We start from the raw sequence: 19,558 nt of genomic DNA, 5'->3' as shown, positions 1-19,558 counted from the left end.
AGATGATGCAGACGAGGAAACCGTTATAAGATATGCGCGAGCATATATACTACAAATGATGGGTGGAAGTCTGTTTTCAGATAAATCAAGTCATTTTGTTCACTTGATGTTCCTGCCACTGTTAGTTAACCTCCATGATGCGGGACGGTATTCATGGGGTGGAGCATGCTTGGCATGGTTGTATAGACAACTATGCAAAGCAACAAGACCTGAGGTTCGAGAGATAGCTTGGCCTCTCATACTTTTGCAACTATGGGCTTGGGAGCGATTTCCAACAATGGCTCCACAGCTACATCATGTTAATGACGCTCAGTTAGTTGGACGAGCCTACGGTTCTCGGCATGTTGTTTTAATTCAATTTAATTTTTATATCACTGATCTAGTTAATTTAAATTCTAAATTATCAATTTAAAAATTTAGGTGGAGATAAATTTTGTGTGACTAGGACAGCCACACATGTAGTCAACCAGTGTAGATACATGCTTGATCTGCTTCAACTTGAACAGGTACATTACACTAAACCTAATTGATTATTTTATTCACATTTTTATTGTATTTGTCTTTAATATTCTCTAATATAATATTTTGTGTTTCAGGTTATTTGGGAGCCATACAAAATTATTGTGCATACTTTGCCTAATATTTATACGAATGGTCAAAATATATGGCGGACGATGAGTCCTCTCATATGTTTTCACATTGGTGAGTCGCATCTTCCTGACAGGGTGATGAGATAATTCGGTTTTCAGCAGGATATCCCATCACTTTATAATACTGAACCCGTATTGCATGATATTGACCTAAGGACTGGAGATTGGTCTGAAAAAGTTGCACATTTGGTAGTGCGATGGCACTATCGTGCAAGGTTTATTGCAGTGGGGGTTTCTCTTGAACAGTTTGACACAGATGTCACTCTAGAATATATTCATTGGTATAATAATATCACAAGACGCTACGTCACTCGTCCGAGAGCAACTGTGGGTCCTTTGGTAAATGAATAAATATTATTTAATTTTTTTTAATTTAAATGTATTTTAAATATTGTCTAATTATTTTATAATTCACAGAGATCGAACAACAGTAGACTCTGTGAGGTTGCGAATGATCCGAACCAGGTTCTTGCTATATGTAGTGACAACCAAAGCTATATGGAGAAAATTCATTATATATACGATATACCTATTGTTCCTCCACCAGCTCCTAGACATAGAGGACCTGTTCGAGAAGAGGATGAGTTTGATGAGGTTGCACATAATGTGGAAGAGTTACCCCCTATGATGCAGACGCAGAGTCAAACTGATTATGTTAGTCCGATGATGATCATGTCAACATTTGGTTCAGGACATTATGACTCAGAGGCTGGTCTTTCGTCTTCATACGTGTATGGACATGGTCGGAGTCGTGGAGAGCATAATGAATATTATATTATGAAGCGCCTGCAAAGGTACCAGAGCAACATCAAGAAGAACCCGAGCAACCTCAAGTTCGAAGTCGACGACGACAACCAGCTCGAAATCGACGACGTCCGCCTTGTGGGACACATTGATTTTTGTAATTATTTTTATATAAATGAGATATTTAATTTATATTTTTTTTATTTTTATGAGTTATTATTTTTTTAATTTATTCTTTTTAGAGTTTAAATAAAATAATAAATATTTTTAGAATTTTTTTTATAAAATAGAAAATTAAAAAAAAAAGAAAGGATTAGAAAGAAGAAGGTGGAATGTGTAATAATTAAAAAGAAAAAAAAGGGGAAATTTGTATGGTATTATTGCTTTCTATCAAAATCTCGCTCTCGCTCTCAATCACGCTCATGCTCAAATCTCGCTCTCACTCAAACTCTCGCTCTCTCAAACTCTCGCTATCTCTCATAATCTCGCTCTCGAATTTGATTGGGAAGTTCAGTGGCAAAAAGAAGGAGATTCATTAGCTCGTTATTTAGTCAGACTTGCTGAGATGACAGAATCCATTTGAAAACAACAATATTTTCCTAAAAAAAAAAGGAAGGTTGAGGGTTCAAAATTCGACCTATCTAGGTCGACTTTTCAACCATCGACTTATTTAAAAAAAAAAAACAACTATATTTTTACAAAGAGTTTGAAAACAACAATATTTTCCTAAATAGTTTCTAAAAGTACAATATCCTTTTAATTTCCCCCAAAGATAAGTACAACCAAACAAAACTAGTTTTCTCTTTCCGAATTTTACTAAAATACACACAAATTGGTTAGAAAGGTTTTAATTCTTACAAAATTAGAAGATAATGTTTAGTTTGCAATAACAAAAATACTTGTAGTGCATCTTATCACATGACAAACTTTTTTTCCTTCTAATTTTTTTCTCTTTATAATTGAAGGGAGTGCATAGAGATGAATGCACTCTGTGTATTACTTGTGAAGATTGATTGAAAAAAAAAGTGTATTTATAAAAAATAATTTGACTAAATATATCGATCTTTCAAAAGAAGAAAAAAACCCAAATATATCAAAAGTTTATTTTGATTGGTCAATTCAATAACCTTTAAGGTGAGAAAGATTTAGATTCAAGGAGAATAAAGAGAAAAATGAGAGTTGGAGTTTGTATGTAAAATAATAGTATATGTATATCTTATAAATATGAGGTCCTATAATTTTCCACACATGGATTATAAGTTATTCAACTTGAGATGTCATAAATCTAGTCAAGTGAGACCATTCAAATTGATTACCATTTTTTTTTTTTAATTTGAAAAAAGAACTAAGTACACTTACAATAATACAAAACTACTGGACGTCATATTTGTTGAAGTTATATTGAAACGAAATGAAATGTGCAAATGTATTAGACGTGTTTGAGACACTAGATTGAATTATAAAGTATGAAGTTAATATGTTAGAATTTGGAAGTTTGTGTTTGGTGTGCAGAATTGTAAGAAATTCTTCGATAAATATGTAAGCCAGATCAACTTATAGTCACTTTGGATGCAACATTTTTGGAGGATCTGGATATAATTGAAAAACACAAAGTAATATACTATACATTTTGAGTGTCGTCTCAATCATATTTTTATCATTTCAAAATTTTCATTTTAATTTTCAAGTTTTTAAATTATCTGAAAAATCTTTGTTAGTTTCTCTCATTAAAATCAAAATATATTTTAAAGTTGGATTTGATAACTACTTGAATTTTCATACTTTATTTAAATAGAATAGTTTTCATCTTTTTCACATATAAACTATTAGGTGACCTACCTAAAGGGTTTGAATTAAATAAAATGTTTAAATGATAAATGAATTGAACCAAATGTGAACTTAGTTAACGTTAATTAACACACACTATTTTCTTTAAAGTCAAAAGTTCGAATGGTTATGAACAAAATCGCAAAATTGAAATCAACCCATAATGCGAAAATACAATAACCTAAAATATTTGATTTTCCACCATTTTTAAAGTATTCACATACTTTCTTCACGTTTTTCTTTTTAGCCGAAAGAGAGATAAATAAACTGATTAAAAAAATGGAAATAAAATAATAAGTAAACTTCAATTTTTTTTTTTCTCTTTAAATGAGAGGACCCACATCCGTTCTAATGTCCCACGTGGATTTGTTGATGGAAAACTCTGCATTTTAGACGCTATGATTATTAGCCAACAGGAACCTTGACCGGAAAGTTTTCAATTGAGTCGATCCATGGGTTAACTCGGTCGCACTCGGTCGCCGGAATTTCTCTCAGCGCCTTCCAAACTGTGCTGTTACACTTGAATCCGGCTCCGAATGCCACCTGCCAGATACGGTGGCCTTTCGTGACCCGATTCTTTGCTTCTGCATATGCTAATTCATACCACAAGGAGCTACTCGATGTGTTCCCAAATCGGTAGAGTGTCATCCTCGAGGGTTCCATGTGCCAATCACTCAGTTGGAGGTTCTTCTGCAGAGCGTCCAGCACCGCTCTTCCGCCGGCATGGATGCAGAAATGCTCGAATGCGAGCTTAAAATCTGGTACGCAGGGTTTCACCTTTGCTTTCAGTACTTTCTTTTTCAACATAGAGACTATGAAGGCGAATTGCTCTGAAAATGGCAGTACCAAAGGACCTAGAGTCGTAATGTTGGTCTTTAATGTTTCACTTGCAACCGCCATTAATTCGCGCGCGAGTGAAACCCCAACTTTCCCTTCCTCGTCCTCTTTCTGATAAACGCAATTATAACTTTCGTCGTCAGCTCCTTTGTGAGTCCGAATCGTGTGAATCAACTCGTATTTTGACCGGGATCGATCGCTGTGCTTGTTCGATAACAGCACGGCGGCTCCTCCCATCCGAAACAGACAATTGCTGATCAGCATCGAACGGTCGTTACCGAAGTACCAATTTAGGGTTATACTTTCGGTGCTCACAACGACAGCGTACGTGTTAGGGTTTGCATTGAGAAGGTCCTTCGTGAGCGTAATCGAGATAGGGCTTGCGCTGCACCCCATTCCACTGAGATTGTAGGCTTTAATGTCGGTTCGAAGCTTGTAATGGTTCACTATCATGGCGGACAGCGATGGTACGGGGTTGAATAAGCTGCAATTGACGATTAGAATTCCTATTTCGCTCGGGTCCAAGCCGGTTTTCTCGAACAGAGCATCGAGTGCGCCGAACATTACAGTCTCCGCTTCGAAGCGTGCTTCGTCAAGACACAAATTCGGCGGCCGAGAAGTAATTCCTCTCGACAAGTAGGTTTCGTCGCCAAGACCGGCTCGTTTTGCTACTTTCGACATAAACTTAAGGGCATCCTCTTGGAAGGCACCGCTCTCTGCACTCATCTCCAGGAAGCTGTCCACCGTCATCTTCCTTACATCCGCTGGTTTATGACAGGCAAACTCCACCAGATAAACCGGCGTGGATGGCTTGGAACAGTAGAGGCCAAGGAGAAGTATCGATAGCAAACCGGCTATGGCCGTAGTTGCATCAATCCCATATTGAAATCTTGTGGTCGGCAGTAACTCAGACACCCGGAAGAGTTTGAAACCGGAAAGCTGAATAGCGATGGAAATAAACAGAGGCAAAATGACGAGGAACATAAGAGTAGTGGCAGAGTTGCTTGAATACCCATATCCTAATTTGACATATTGGAGCTTGACTGACTGTAGAAAGTCCGGCAAGCGTTGCCGGATTCTAGTGAGGATGGAGGAGGAGTCCTTGAGCTCCATTTCTGCTGTTAATCTCCCTGTCTCCATCTCAATGCTCTCCATATATAATATACTAATTTCTCTGTGATAGGCTTTGTGCAGAACTCTCTCAAATCTCACCCTTCTTGAAGAAAAATATTCACCAGCTTTTGTATAAGTCAATTCAGAGAAGAAGAGAGGCAGAAATTAATGAAGGCAAAGACTTTCACCCTCTCAAACTTCCAGCTGGTTGGGTCATAGGAGACACAGAGAGAGAAAGAGAGAGACAGAGAGGTAAAGAGGGTTTGGCACTTGGCAGCACCAAGCAAGAATGGATATAAAGAATAGAAGAAGGGTGAAAGGAAAGAAGGAAGGAGAGGGCGTGTTTCTAAAATAAATGGGAGTAGTTCCAAGAGTGGTGAGATAGCTCAACAACCACACACCTCTGCAAGTAAGTTGGAGAGAAAGACCTTTCTAATAAGAAACTTAATTAATGGAGAAATCATTTTCAAATTGTAGTGGTTTTGAGATAGGTAGTTAGATATTTATTTGTATATCTTTTTTACTCTTCTGGATAGCTAGGCAGCCTTATTTGAAATTGGATAAATATCTACCTCCATACTAAACAGAATTCCATCCCCGAATCAGTTCTTCCATCTAGCTTTTTTTCTTCTTCTTTGCAGATATGAATGAATAATTTGTCAATGCTTCAGCCTTTTTTAGTCCTAAATGTTACTCTTATCACTTTTTTTTTTTCTTTTGAAGCATTTTTATGTTAACTTTATTGAAAATTGAAGTTTGTTTTGGAAGGATGCCATTACTATCAGTTGATGTCATAGGGCTACTGTGCATGTCTGAAACAAGTTGGGACCATAGACTATAATAAAACACGTTGCTTCTTTTGGGTTTTGTTTATCCTTTCACAGTGACTTAAAACAGAGAAAGGACAGAGCCCAAGCTTCCCTTTTTGGGTATAGGGTGGAGGGAGGGCAGATTCCTCTAATTACAAACAATCAAACCAACGATTGTTATGGCTCTCCTCTCCTTCCTTTCTTATAAATTCGAAATACTGTTTTTTCTTTCTTTTTCTTTTTTACTAAAGACTTTTTTTATATCAAAACTATTTAAAATATACTTTGAGAGTGTTTCAAATGCTATTTTGAGGGGTTATCAAACATTTCAATAAAAAATGACTTTTTTCAAAATTAAATATTTGAAAAATTGAACCAAACACAACCTTAATCTTGTACCTTCAAATTTGTAATAACTTAGTCTTTAAATTTTCGTATGTAACAATTTAATGCATGTACTGTAATGTTTTAGTTTTTATAATAGAAAATATTACTGAGGGATAGATTGATGAACGGGTTAGAGGTCAAACGTCTTTATAAACTACAAAGACTAGATTGGTTTCATAATACTATATGATACTCAACTTTAAAAGTACATTGGTTGAATTGTTACGGTATGGGTTAAATTGTTACAAAATTTATAGTAGAAAGACTCAGGGTGTGTTTGGTTTGATTTTTCAATTATCTAATTCTGAAAATAAGTTATTTAAAAAAAAAAATTGAAGCGTTTGACGATAACTCAAAATAGTTTTTGAAATATGTATTTTAAACCATTTTTATAAAAAGAAAAAAAGTTTAAATAAAAATGACTTATTTGAAATTTTTTTTTTTTTTCTAGTCAATCGAAACAGACTTTAAATTGTTGTTGATTAAAATTCATAAACTAAATTGTTACAAATTGGAAAATACATCAATTGAATTGTTAAAAACTAGAAGTGTATTAAATTGTTATTTTCATTAAATTCAAAATGAATAGTGTTCTTTATGTAAGATTATTCTAAAATTTATTTTAGGGGTTCATTTGATTGATAACCATTTTGTTAATAAAAGTAGGACCAGGTGAGTTAACAATTCTAACTCCTGTCATTGTTCCATTTATTTTCTTGAACTACACTTGGAGCCAATTTCCTCTACACTAAGAAAGGCAGGCTCTTATCTCATTTCAGTTTATGTTCTTAAACTATGATTAATTGAACCTACAATTTCTCTTTTAGATCATGCACTAACATTTTTTATGCTTTTATTTTCTCTGACTCCCAGCTCATCTTCATGCTCACATTTCTTCAAGTTTTTTTTCCCTATTATTATTTTCTTAAACTTCTAGACTCCTCCCTTCATCCCTTGAACTATTTTGAATCGACTTTTTCAGGTAAGAATGAACATAGTGGCGAGCAAAAAAGAAAATCTTACCCGATATACTTTAGAAATCTTAATCATGGACTACATTTAATATTGATCATTGTTAGTTAATACAATAATTAATTGAATCCCTTTAAATGAGTAATTAATTTATCCAACTTACCTAATTTGACCTTGATGAAGTAATTAATATGTAGCATCTTTTGAACAGAAAGTTATTGGGAGAATTTCCTTGTAAGTTGAAGAAATGGGCTTAAATGAGTATATTTAAACAGAAATTATGATTATTTGAATTTGAAGAAATTGAATCATGCAAAAGCAAATGTAGTCTTGCATGAAATCACTTCTCTTACTACAGAAACTTTGATTATTTGTACAATTACTTTGTATTTAATGAGTTCTGAGAAACAAGAAAAAAGTACAGATTTTCTTAAGCTTCTCTATTATGTGTAGTTCTTGTTTCGACGTCGGTAATGTGACAACAGGAAATACCTGCAATGCATCTCAGGAATCAACTTCATAACAGCAGCGTTATGAAGAGGAGAGAGATTAGCTCCCTTCTACGGTATTTCCATCAGTTCTCCACATTATGTCTTTTAATCCTGAAGAGAAACTTTTGTAGAACTGTCATATGCAAATGCAAAATCACATTAGTATATACAGCATTTGTAAAATTTAGCTTTGGAATGATGTATTTTCCAGATGACATGCCTTATGAAACTCGAGCGTATCGCCCCCTGTTTTCCGAAGCTCGACCATATGCAAGGAAGGAGCCACCTCAAACACCTGGATTTCAAAGGGCAAAAATATTTGGCATCAGATCATATGTTGACAGAATGGGGCCTGATGATAATGAGGCCAACTTATATTTATTCAGAACTTTGACTCCCTAGAAGCTTGTCTTTTTGCATTGTATTGGAACGAGTTCGATGTATGAGAATAGTTAGTAATATTAACCAGTAATAATATTTTAGTTCTATACCTCAGTAGCTATGGAGAGGTGTCCTTTCCTCCCAGTCTTGTCACCTTGCAACTTCATCTGCAGTGGCATTGTACCTCATTACATGTGTTCTAACAGAACTCTACTCAGAAATATACATATCTTACACATCAGTCAATAAAGGCTTACCTTGTAGTCCTGTTTTCGTACATTGAACCCCATCGGTTTTGCAGTTTCTTCAATCTTCGACATGATCTCGTTTGCAGAGCTTTGCGAAGTAAAACGGGTTTCCCTCTTTGCAACAGCCTAAAAATAAAAATAAAAGACTTCAATCAATTCTATTGATGGCCTCCAAGGAAATAGTCATCTAACCAATCTAAGATGCACGTACCCCTCAGGAAATGGAATATCCTCGGCTCAGTTATTGCAATATTATCATTTCATCAGGAAATTTTAGCTTACCATTGTAGCTAGGTAGAATGAGGTGGGAATTTGACAATAGAGTTCTTTTTTTTTTTTAAGCCAAAAAAACATGAGAAGTATAATCCCAAGAGAACCAATCACGAGAACAATTTTACATTAGAGTTCTGTTAGGCCTCCTATTATTTTTCAATATTATCGTAAGGGTAAAAAGAGAAATCTCGGTATTTATGAAAAAGGGGAGTCATCTAGTAGTAGTAACTAGTAAGGATAAGGATGGATGGTAGTTAGAAGAACTTGTAGTTATTTACAGTTTTTGGCTGGTTATGGAATATAGGGACTATATATATGTCATAGGTAGCTGTTTACAGTCAGTTTTATGTTTTGGCTGTGGTCTTGGCTGTCCAACGGTGGCGTCCGTATTTGCTTGTGCAGAAGTTTGTGGTCAAAATCGATCAGCGTGCTTTAAAATTCTTATTGGAGCAACGTGTCATACAACCACAACATCAGAAATGGATTGCAAAATTATTGGGTTATGATTTTGAAGTTCGATATAAGCCCAGATCAAATAATAAGGTTGTTGATGCTCTATCCCAGGTTCCCTCACCGGTCCACTTGGCTCATTTATCAGTCCCTGCCCTTCTTGATGTGGAGGTAATTAAAAAAGAAGTGCATTCAGACCCCAAACTCCAGTGTATCATTAAACAATTGTGTGAAGATGAGTAGTGTTCCTCGTTTTTCATTCACTCAAGGGGTTCTCAAGTACAAACGTTTTGTCAAAATCCTCTTAATACCCACTATCTTACACGCATACCATGACTGTTTTTGGGGGCCACTCCGGGTTCTTACGTGCTTGCCTAAACGGGGAGTTGTATTGGGAAGGCATGAAGGATGATGTTAAGAAATATGTGGAAGAATGTTTGATATGCCAACGGAATAAAGTCTTGGCCCTCAGCCCTGCTGGTTTACTCCTCCCTTTAAATATTCCAGAGGCTTTTTGGGATGACATATCTATGGATTTTATTGAAGGCTTGCCGAAGGCTCATGGGTTTGATGGGATCTTGGATGTCGTGGATCACTTAAGTATAGCCATTTGATGGCTTTGAAACACCCATTCATTGCACATTCCATGGCAGATCTGTTTGTCGAGGAGGTTGTTCGGTTACATGGGTTTCCCAAATCAATTGTATCCAAATGAGATAAAGTTCTCATGAGCCATTTTTGGCAAGAATTATTTCAAGCTGCAGGGACACGCTTGCATCATAGTTTGGCCTACCATCCACAATCTGATGGTCAAAAGAAGTTGTTAACCGTTGTTTGGAGGCATATCTCCGTTGTTTTTGCAGTGGGCAGCCCAAAGAGTGGTTTGATTGGTTGCATTGGGCAGAGTATTGGTATAATACCACGTACCATATTTCTACCGGCATTACTCTCTTTCAAGCAGTGTATGGTCATGTTCCACCCCCTTTGATTTATTATGGTGCATCAGCCACCTCTAATTCCAACTTGGATCAGCAACTTTGGGACCGTGATGTTGCCTTGCTGGCCCTCAAGGATCATTTGCAAAATGCTCAATCTAAAATGAAGTATGCTGACTGCAAGCGATGTGATGTTGAGTTTCAAGAGGGGGATTGGGTATTTCTGAAATTATGGCCGTACCGACAAACTTCTTTCCTCGGAAAGTGGAATGAAAAGCTATCACCAAAGATTTTGGCCCTTACGAAATCATCGAGAAGATTGGCCCCTTGGCTTATCGCCTTTTACTACCACCTGAAGCATCCATCCATCCTGTTTTCCATGTCTCCCAGTTGAAGAAAGTGTTGGGACAGCATCAGATTCCACATCCCACACCATCTTGTTTTTCTGATGTCTATGAGTAGGTGACTGAACCTATGGGGGCCTACAACTATCGCAAGAATCCCTCGACTAACACCTGGGAGGTGCTTGTGGCTTGGAAAGGTCTACCTCAACATGAATCAATTTGGGAGGTGATGGAGGATTTGGAACGACAGTTTCCAGCTTTCCAACTTGTGGATAAGTCGAGTTTAGAAAGGGAGGGTAATGTTAGGCCTCCTATTATATTTCAATATTGTTGTAAGGGTAAAAAGGGAAATCTCAGTGTTTATGAAAAAGGGGAGTATTCTAATAGTAGTAAAGATAAGGATGGATAGTAGTTAGAAGAACTTGTAGTTATTTACAGTTCTTGGGTGGTTATGGAATATAGGGACTATATATATGTCATAGGTAGTTGTTTACAGTCAGTTTTTATGTTTGGTGTTGATTCTTCTCGAGAGTGGGAAGGAGAGAAGGAAAGTATATGGTGTTGTAATATTGCCATTAGGCGACAGTGTTTGAATTCAATAAGAGAATCTTTATACTTTGATTAATGATTCCTATCAAGTTCAAAATGACAATGTTTCTTGTGGAGATTCGACAACCCAAGAAAATGTATTTAACTTAGTTGTGCATTGCCATTGATACATGTGATATTGATTCACTAATTATAAAGAACTATTATAATACTACTAAATACGTACCTTCTGCTTCTCAAATAGATTGTCAAGACTAAAACCAGGTGACCTAGAGATAAGCTCAAAAGCATTCATGGACACTGGCTTCTCTTTTCTTTCGGTCACAAGATGTTCCTTGAATAAAAGTTTAAAAGAAACAACTTCAGAAAGAACTTTATATTACTGAATCAAGTGTGTATGAAGAAGAAAAACAGAAGAGATTTAAGAAATATTATTAACTAAATTGTTTTTTAGAGAAGGATTTTGATAGGATTGACTTTGTTTCTTCTCAAATATTTTTCTTGTCTGATATATCTTCGAGATCATCCACCATATGCTTTCAAACATATTGACAATGCCAGTAATGAGGACATCGAAACTCTCATTTCCACTACATTAATCTGTGGCTCAAAGGTATTGTTTTGTGATAAAATTCTTACCTTCGAGCTGCTAAAAGCAGCATCTACATCATCGAGAGTTATATCCTCTTCCACTTCAAAATGAGCAGGTGTGTAGCCCTTCTTGAACCATGGATCTTCTTGAATTTCGGCTATCGTTATTCGCTGTAGAGTAATGAAAGAAAATCAGAGTTAAAAAAAATGTAATAGTTAAATCATTTCTTTTTCTTATAAGATACAAAGTAACAGTTAAATCATTTCATTCTACAAAATCCCAAATTTGGACATATAAAACATTTGAGGCATGAATTCCTCTTTAATCATGCATCCGGGAATATATACTTACAGAAGATCACACCAAAAATAAGGTACATAAAAATAGTAGTTATAAACTTACAGTAGTAGGGTCTGGATCAAGAATGCGGGAAACTAGTTTTTTCGCACCATTTGAGAACCATGATGGAAAGCAGAAATCAGCCTTGGAAATCTGAAAATTCATATCAAATATATTAAGAAAATACTACATCTGTGTATATAGGAAAAACAAAACAAAACAAAGACTAACTTTTCTATATAAACACATTAGATTTGGCTCGTCAAAAGGCAAGAAGCCAGCCATAAGAACAAAGAGAATGACCCCGCATGACCAAATATCTGATGATGTACCATCATAACCTTTATCTTTGAAGACCTGATATAGTATATCAAAAGCAAACACAAAAACTTAGCACGTCTTTTACAGTAAGTATAATTAACATTCTTTATTCAGATGTAGAAATACAAATATCCTCCTAATGGTTAACAGAAGGAAGAAATATATATGCACACCTCGGGAGCTACGTAGTTTGGGGTCCCACAGGCAGTATGAAGAAGACCATCACCCTGCAATAATAGCGTTAATGATCCTGTAAGGGTTCTTCCTCACCCGATGGTATTCAAAATAAAGATAATTCCAGAACAGAGAAATAGAATCCAAACACAAAGAAAACACACAAGCGAATACCAACGTACAGCCAAGACAAACCAAGAGGGCTGCCCTCTCCACAAGACTACTGGTCATACACAAAATACAAGATAACTAACCCTAGCACCATAAAACGTTTAAATACCAACATTCCACACATTCCGTAATCCCCTGCTGGTCGTACGGTGGGTCCTGCTAATAACTACCTGCTGTTGATGGTGCAAGCCCCTTTTTGCCCGTCCTTTTGTAAACATGCTTGATAGGTGCCCTAACAGATGCCTTGACACTAAATGAAACAGAAAGCTAATGCCTAAAGGAACAAAAATCTGATACCAAAAGAAAGCAGCAATCCCATTCTATATTTGACATATCTGATGTAAAGTATAATAATTTTTGTCAAAGAAAGATTCAGTGGGAGAAGCTTCAAACATCTCCTTGCTAACACTATCATTTCCATTATCTAATTTATTTACCCACAAGATAAGAAACTGAAGTTAAATTTGGAAGTTATAAACATCTGGAGAATAACCAAGCTGTAGGAAGAAGACACTGAACACTGGACAGAAAAATCTTGAAAGAACCTCTGGAAGTATTGAGCAAAACTCACCCTTACTTGCTGCGAGAATGCACTCAATCCAAAATCTGACACTTTAAGAACATCATGTGAATCCAGAAGAAGATTTTCAGGCTGCAAAGGCAGACAGAGCAGTCAATTAACCACCACCATTTTAATTGCATACACTAAATGAAGTCTCTTAAAAGATCAAAATATCAGTTAAAACCTTCAGATCTCGATGGTACACGCCTCTACTATGGCAGTAATCTACAGCATTAATAAGTTGATGGAAAAATTTCCTTGCCTCATCCTCTTTAAGCCTTCCATTTGCAGCCTATAAACAGAAATGTCCAAGAAATCTAACAATGTACTAACGGGTGCTAATACAGAATCTCTTTGGTTAGGAGATTATCATACAAGTAAATTTAAGATAAGGAACTATAGAGACAACCAAGTACAGACGTAAAATAGAAATACGAATGTGAATCTCATCCACAATGTCTTACTATCTTGTCAAAGAGCTCGCCTCCATCCACAAACTCGAGAACAATGTAGATTTTTGATTTGCTTGCCATAACCTATCAACAAGAACAGAAGAATTCAAACACATGCATCCAAGAAGTATCTTATTTTCTTCTCACGTGTTTGGCCGTAATATTGAAAACAATGTATAAAGAAAAGTGTCTTTAAACCATAAATTAGCACATCAATTTTTCACAAGAATTTATGCTCGTTTTCTCCTTTTTTATGAACAAAGAAGGGGAAAATAGAACTACTATTTATCTTGCTCAGTATAAGTACCACTGGGGAAAAAACACACAATATTATATGATTTTTTTTTTTTTTTTTTCTGTCGAGCAAATGTTAACCGGTAATCCAGTGAAACTATATGGTCTGGTTGCTGCATTTAGAATTTTAAATGATCAACTTGAATGAAGTCTTCATAGACAACAATACTGATATAACTCGTACAACATGCTAAAATATAACCTTTTAACTACTTAAGATATATATTAGGTGAAGAAAAAGCATATATTTACAACTACAAGGGTTCTATACAAATGGTAAAGAATGACAAAAGCCACACAAAACCAAAAGAGATGCGGATGAAGATTAGAAAAGAAATAAATAATAAGAAGAAAAGTCCAAGAACATTTTTTAATGAAAAGTAGTGCTTGCATTAAAAAAATAAATAATATATAAAGGCAAGGCATATACAACGACCAAGTATAACAGCAACAATTCAAGCAAAAACTAGAGAAGCTAAGTGATGTGCAAGCAGAGACTGCATCACAATGTAACTAAACATTAGAATTAAACACAACTTCCTTGAGTCCACTCAAATTAATTTTATCCTAACTACAATGTCATGTAATTTGCACTTTTATAGATCGATAGATAGGAGATCTTTAGTCAAAATATTTAAACCACAAAAATCCCATACATTGACTTTGAATTTTGAATATATATATTTTATTTTCTTTCATTTGTGAACACATGAGTCAGCTTATGCATATCTCGACTAATCTTATGCAAGAACTGTCTGACCTTAATACATTTGTTTGTCAAGAAAATTGACAGGTATTAAATCCTAGGTAGGTGGCTGTAAACCATTTCCCTCCAACTCAAGCTTATCCTAATAACCTTACATGCCAAACTAGTAGTAACCCAACTTGTCAATTCATTCTAATCTCGAAGCATGATTAGCCACTTATTTAAATGAGTACATGAACCTGTTATTTGTACAAGAAAACCAAAAATGTATCACTGTACAAGGAAATGAAAACAAGGAGAATTGATCATGGTACCTCATAAATCTTACAAACGTTCGGATGCTTGATCACTTTCAGAGTTGAAATCTCTCTTTTAATCTGCCAACATCATCATCAATAAACAATGAAATCAAGGGATGTGGGTGATCAACAAATAACATAACAAGCCCAAAAAAACAAAGAAGAGCACCCCATACCTGTTCGACCATCCTGTGGCGAAGAACTTGTTGCCGGTCGAGAATCTTAATGGCGACATAGTCACCATTCTCAACGTTCTTCGCGAACTTAACCTTAGCAAAAGTGCCCTCGCCGAGGGTTTTACCGAGCTCGTACTTCCCAACACGAGTCCTCGTCGCCGGAGCTTTGACGTTCATTGTCCAGCACCCAAAAACCAACGATCCTTGAGGGAAGAAATGACAGAAAAGGGAAATTGTTTGTTTGTTAGTTGTTTTGATTAGATGAGAAAAAGAAGGATGGGTGATTTGGAATTGAACTTGGAAGAGAAGAAGACAGTAACGAAATGGAGGAAAGAGGAAGAAAGGCCGAATTGGATAAGGTGGGTCCTTCGTTTCGTTCCTAATGCTTTGGCGTTTTGGCAATTTGCCATTGCAATTTTGGATGGTAACACACAGAATGTTGAATCTTCCGTGGCTCTGCTTCTTTCATCTTTTCTTTTCATCTGTTTTTTTGGTTCTAATCATTTTAAAATGGACCATTCTATTAATTTTAACTATTTAAGAATATTCCAAAAATGCATCCTTTCAAGTTTCAACGCCTGGTCAATTCAATTTATATATATACTAAAGAAGAACAAATAATTAAATTTAAATATATCCAATGATATGAGTTTATTAATCAAGAATAGGAAAGAATCTCTCTCTCCCCCCTTTTCTTTCTTTATTCTATTTCTTTGCTCAATAATTGCTGAATACAAATGAAACTTGTTAGATTTTTCAAATGATAATTGATGTCTTATTTACTGAGGTTCTTATTAAATAAACAAATTTTTATTGAATATTATTGGTACGTTCATCTTGTCACAATTTTGGACATGTGTGATAGAGCTCCTTTTGAGCTTGCAAGTACATTTGGGTCGACCTATGTCGCACCAGTATGTTGTCGAGCCAAACACTTCCAATGGCTAAATAAGTACAAAAACCTAAACATTACGAATATTACTTACCCCTTAAAGTGGTGGTGAGGAAATATTTATAGAGTTTGTTGTCTAATATCCATTTAGGACATGAGTCATACTGGCGGCATCGATCCTCGAGGTTAAAGACCTTCTCATTGGGCTTGCCTTGAACATTACTCCTTTGAGGTAGGGATTGAGTTCGACCTCTAGTAGACCGAACACTTAAGGCTTTAACTTTTCATTTAGGGACACCTTAGATGTGTACTTCAAAGATGCTTTGTGATTGAGTATGCATGGGACTTCGATCTTGCATGGAATTTGAATCTTTGACCTCTCGGTCAAGAGTACATTCGTTTATGTCAATTTAGATATGTTCATGTTTGAATATGTATTAGTTTCCTATATTTTACATTGATGTAGTTTTGTAAAGATTAAACTATACATTCTATAAATTGGCTTTTCCATAAAAAATATAGGGACCAAATTAAAACATTTTGATCATTTCAAAGTAAAAAAACCGAAATTTAACCATCTTCAAATTACATAACAAATAACAATATTTTTCACCTATATGTTAAAATTTTCAATATTCAAAATCGTACCATTTATGCATCGTATTGAAAGTTGAGACTAAAATAAATTTTACGTGCTCAAAAGTGAAATTTAAACTTTATATGAGATATTGTAATTTTATTTTGTTTTATATTTTGGTATTGCAATAAAATTAAAACTAAATTTATTGAAGATGCAAACACTCATCAATTAAAAGAGAGAAAATATTTCTCAAAAAAAAAAATGATAAAAAAATTTCTATGTGGTAAGTCCAACCTTTAACCTTTGAAAAACAATAAAGAACCACCCTTAATCTAGGCCCTGCTTGTCCGAGGAATAAAAATATTTTGTATGATATAAGTAAATAAATAAATAAGAGTATATCTCCATGATATAAAATTTTTCTATTAAAAGTAGAGTAATAAATTACAAATTTAGTCGAAGAACTTTCATATTTATATCTTTTGAGAAAGGTGTCTAATAGATTAACTTTCACTTGTGTACAATAATTCCTAAACTTTTTTTTATAGATGTTAAATAAATCTTCAATCTAGAATCTTGTGTCCAATAGATCTCTAAATTTTTAATTTTGTGTCTAATAGATCTTTGACATATTTGATATATATATATATATATATATATATACTTTTTAAATTTATGAATCTACTATAAACAGATTTGAAAGTTTAAGGTCCATTCAACATAAATTAATAGATGAATGAATTTTAATTTTTTTTTTAATGTTGTATATCAATTAGTTATGAAATTAAAAAAAAAAATAAAAAAAATCAAAGATAAAAATTTAGAGATTTACTCACGAGCTTGCATTTATAATTAAACCAAACAAACAGGAAAATTGCTCAAATTAACCCAAAATCCAAAAATTTTCATGTAATTGACCTCTTTTTTCGAAAACATGTTTTTTTGGGGGAAAATTGCTCAAATTCACCTAAAACCCCAAACTTTCATGAATTGACCTCTTTTTCAATAACATGTTTTTTTTTACCTTTTGAATATGTGAAATATGCACTCTGCCCTTATTTTTAAATAAATCACTTCTCCCTCAGTTTTTTGAGTTTTTCTATCCAGGTTTCTTCTTATATTACCCAAATATCGCATATCAGAAATGATCTAAGTTTACTTTGTGAAGGCATTTAAAAGTAAAGATGATTTAATATTTTGCTCAATTTATAAGCATGGTTGAAAAGAACACCGAAAAACGTATGAAAACGAGTGGTCATTTAGTTAAAACGAAATTGTATCAACGAAGATAGGACCACAATAAAATTATCGTTTGCGCAAAAAAGGTGTGTGATCGTTGACATCATATGCGTAGTTATTGACCTCATGTGCGTGATTACTGACCTCTTGCTTTGCAATTTTGTTTTGGTCATATCTTCTTTGATAAAACTTCGTTTTAACTAAATAAACATTTGTTTTCATATATTTTTCATATCCTTTTTAACAATGCTTATAAAAATGGCAATTTTTGAAAGAATATTGAATGTAAATAGTCTTACAACGTTTAAATCTATATAAATTTTATTTTTGGAGTATTAAAGTCAAAGATAGCTTAGGGCTTGTTTAGTAGACAATTTAGATTTTGTTTTATGGTTTCAGATTGATTGAGTTCAATAAATATGCATTTGATTGACAATTTGGATTCTGTTTTCGAAAATTGTTTCTGAATTCTATGATTCAAAAAGTGCAAATTATGAAAACAATCTTTTTATGTTTTCAATGTGTCCAAATATTTTAAAATACACAATTACATTTGAAATGATAAAAATAATAACAAATGTACTATTTCATGTTGTACACTCAATTGTTTTTGTTAAATTTAATATATATATATATATATATATGATATTACATTAAAAAAATTTAACATAAAAAATTGTAGGAATTAATTGGTAATAGTTTATATTCAACATAGTATTTAATGAGTAACTAAATATATTTTCAAACACATTTTGAAAAAAAAAAATTAAATTAGATTTTTATTTCAGAATATACTACCAAACACATATTTGAAAACATAAAATACAAATTTGTTTTCTTTGCACCTCTTGCTTTCAAAATTATGTTTTCAGATTGCCTACCAGACCCTTAAATTTTTGTTTAGTTTACAAACATGGTTGGAAAGAATACTAAAAAATCGTATAAAAAGAAGTGGTCATTTAGTTAATACGAAGTTGCATCGATTAAAATATGACTAAAATAAAATTGCAAAGCGAGAACTTAGCAATTTCCACACTTGAAGTCAAGGATTACACATATGATGTCAGCCATCGTGCACCTTATCTTTATGAACAATAATCTTATTTTGGTCATATCTTCATCAATATAATTCCATTTTAGCTAAATGAACACTCGTTTTCTTACCTATTTTTTGTATTTTTTCGAACCACCCTTATAAATTAAACAAAATGCTAAAATATCTTTACTTTTAAATGGCTTCACAAAGTTTAAACTTAACATTTGTTGTATGTGATGTTTGGGTAATATAAAAATAAACAAGGATAGGAGAACTCCAAAAACGGAGCGAGAACGATTCATTTAAAACTGAGGGCAAAGTAGACATTTCACATCTTCTAAAGGTAATTAAAAAAAAAAAAAATCATGCTTTCAAAAATGAGGTCAATCATTCGAAAGTTTTTGGATTTTGGGTTAGTTTGGGCAATTTTCCAAACAAACAAGCTGCGCTCACAGAAAAACTATGTTCTAAGAATTTAAATCAATTTGTTTTTTGGTTTCAAAAGGGAAAATGGAGGCTGACTTTTTTTTTGTTTGTTTATAGTATTTAGGAAGAAACGTAGAAGTGGAGTGGCTAATTCAGTTGGGTCCTTTCCAGAATTTGGAGCCAAGAAGGTTTATTCCATTATATATAAAGCCTGAACCAGCCCTTAACTGCCCAGAAGTCGCACATTCAATTGGATTTGCATCTCAAACTAGAAAAAGCTGATTCCATA

The 19,558-nt window shown here is 34.1% G+C and overlaps 2 protein-coding genes across 2 annotated transcripts; both read right to left on the bottom strand.

Moving 5' to 3' along the window:
• Positions 1-3,385: 3,385 nt before the first annotated feature.
• LOC120070313 (3-ketoacyl-CoA synthase 1) lies at positions 3,386-6,367 on the bottom strand. The gene has a single exon (XM_039022235.1). It carries the CDS (start codon positions 5,211-5,213, stop codon positions 3,627-3,629), a length of 1,587 nt encoding a protein of 528 aa, XP_038878163.1. The 5' UTR covers positions 5,214-6,367; the 3' UTR covers positions 3,386-3,626.
• Positions 6,368-7,578: 1,211 nt separating this feature from the next.
• LOC120070315 (CBL-interacting serine/threonine-protein kinase 9) lies at positions 7,579-15,557 on the bottom strand. The gene is made up of 14 exons (XM_039022236.1): positions 15,097-15,557; positions 14,936-14,998; positions 13,634-13,705; positions 13,354-13,461; positions 13,179-13,259; positions 12,436-12,489; positions 12,173-12,298; positions 12,005-12,094; positions 11,650-11,772; positions 11,237-11,344; positions 8,469-8,585; positions 8,322-8,378; positions 8,051-8,125; positions 7,579-7,963 (listed from the first exon to the last, which is right to left on the bottom strand). The coding sequence occupies exons 1-14, from the start codon at positions 15,271-15,273 to the stop codon at positions 7,889-7,891; spliced, it is 1,326 nt and encodes a 441-aa protein (XP_038878164.1). The 5' UTR covers positions 15,274-15,557; the 3' UTR covers positions 7,579-7,888.
• Between the last annotated feature and the right edge of the window lie 4,001 nt (positions 15,558-19,558).

Source organism: Benincasa hispida, chromosome 1 (assembly GCF_009727055.1).
Source record: "Benincasa hispida cultivar B227 chromosome 1, ASM972705v1, whole genome shotgun sequence".
Lineage (NCBI taxonomy): Eukaryota > Viridiplantae > Streptophyta > Magnoliopsida > Cucurbitales > Cucurbitaceae > Benincasa > Benincasa hispida.
Note: the sequence above shows the minus strand (reverse complement) of the source record. Positions and strands in the feature narration are given on the sequence as shown.

Excerpts from the sequence above, each read along its gene's own strand:
- LOC120070313 (XM_039022235.1), bottom strand. The coding sequence starts at position 5,213 with ATGGAGAGCATTGAGATGGAGACAGGGAGATTAACAGCAGAAATGGAG.
- LOC120070315 (XM_039022236.1), bottom strand. The coding sequence starts at position 15,273 with ATGAACGTCAAAGCTCCGGCGACGAGGACTCGTGTTGGGAAGTACGAG. Across the intron at positions 12,095-12,172 it reads TAATGTGTTTATATAGAAAA|ATTTCCAAGGCTGATTTCTG; the intron begins GTTAGTCTTTGT and ends ATGAATTTTCAG. Across the intron at positions 8,126-8,321 it reads ACCTCTCCATAGCTACTGAG|GTGTTTGAGGTGGCTCCTTC; the intron begins GTATAGAACTAA and ends TTTGAAATCCAG.